Source organism: Halyomorpha halys, unplaced genomic scaffold, assembly GCF_000696795.3.
Source record: "Halyomorpha halys isolate HHAL.00 unplaced genomic scaffold, Hhal_1.1 Scaffold422.1, whole genome shotgun sequence".
NCBI lineage: Eukaryota > Metazoa > Arthropoda > Insecta > Hemiptera > Pentatomidae > Halyomorpha > Halyomorpha halys.
In genome coordinates this window covers 307,244-307,558 of record NW_027111899.1, presented here as the reverse complement: position 1 = coordinate 307,558, position 315 = coordinate 307,244, and the positions used below count along the sequence as shown (strand labels likewise).

Sequence of the window (315 nt, the reverse complement as noted above, 5' to 3'; positions counted from 1 at the left end):
CTTTAAAATTTATTATTTCAAATGTTGGTGAATGTCCTATGTATTTTGAAATATTTTTATGTGATACAAGTCGCCTTCCTAGAATATCTACTAAAATAGTTGAGAAGTCAGGGGTTGTTAAACCCTGCAATTCACATTCTATCACTGTTAAGTTGATTGCAAGCAATAAAGTTGATTTTGAAGAATGTTTAATCATTAAGGTTTGTATTTATTAAATTATGTTTGTTATTATTCAATTATAGTCCCTTGATAGCCTTATTTAAATTATTTTTCTTTATTTTTTCTTTATAATCTTTAAATTTCTTTCTTGAGACT

General features: G+C 25.1%; 1 protein-coding gene across 1 annotated transcript in view; it reads left to right on the top strand.

The window, feature by feature from the left end:
- The window catches only part of LOC106682535 (hydrocephalus-inducing protein), a gene marked incomplete at its 3' end in the record, with an annotated part of 227,440 nt that overhangs the window by 200,456 nt on the left and 26,669 nt on the right, over nucleotides 1-315 (top strand). The window contains 1 exon segment of the mRNA XM_067049812.1: nucleotides 1-200. Within this exon segment, the coding sequence (XP_066905913.1) occupies nucleotides 1-200 (200 nt within the window).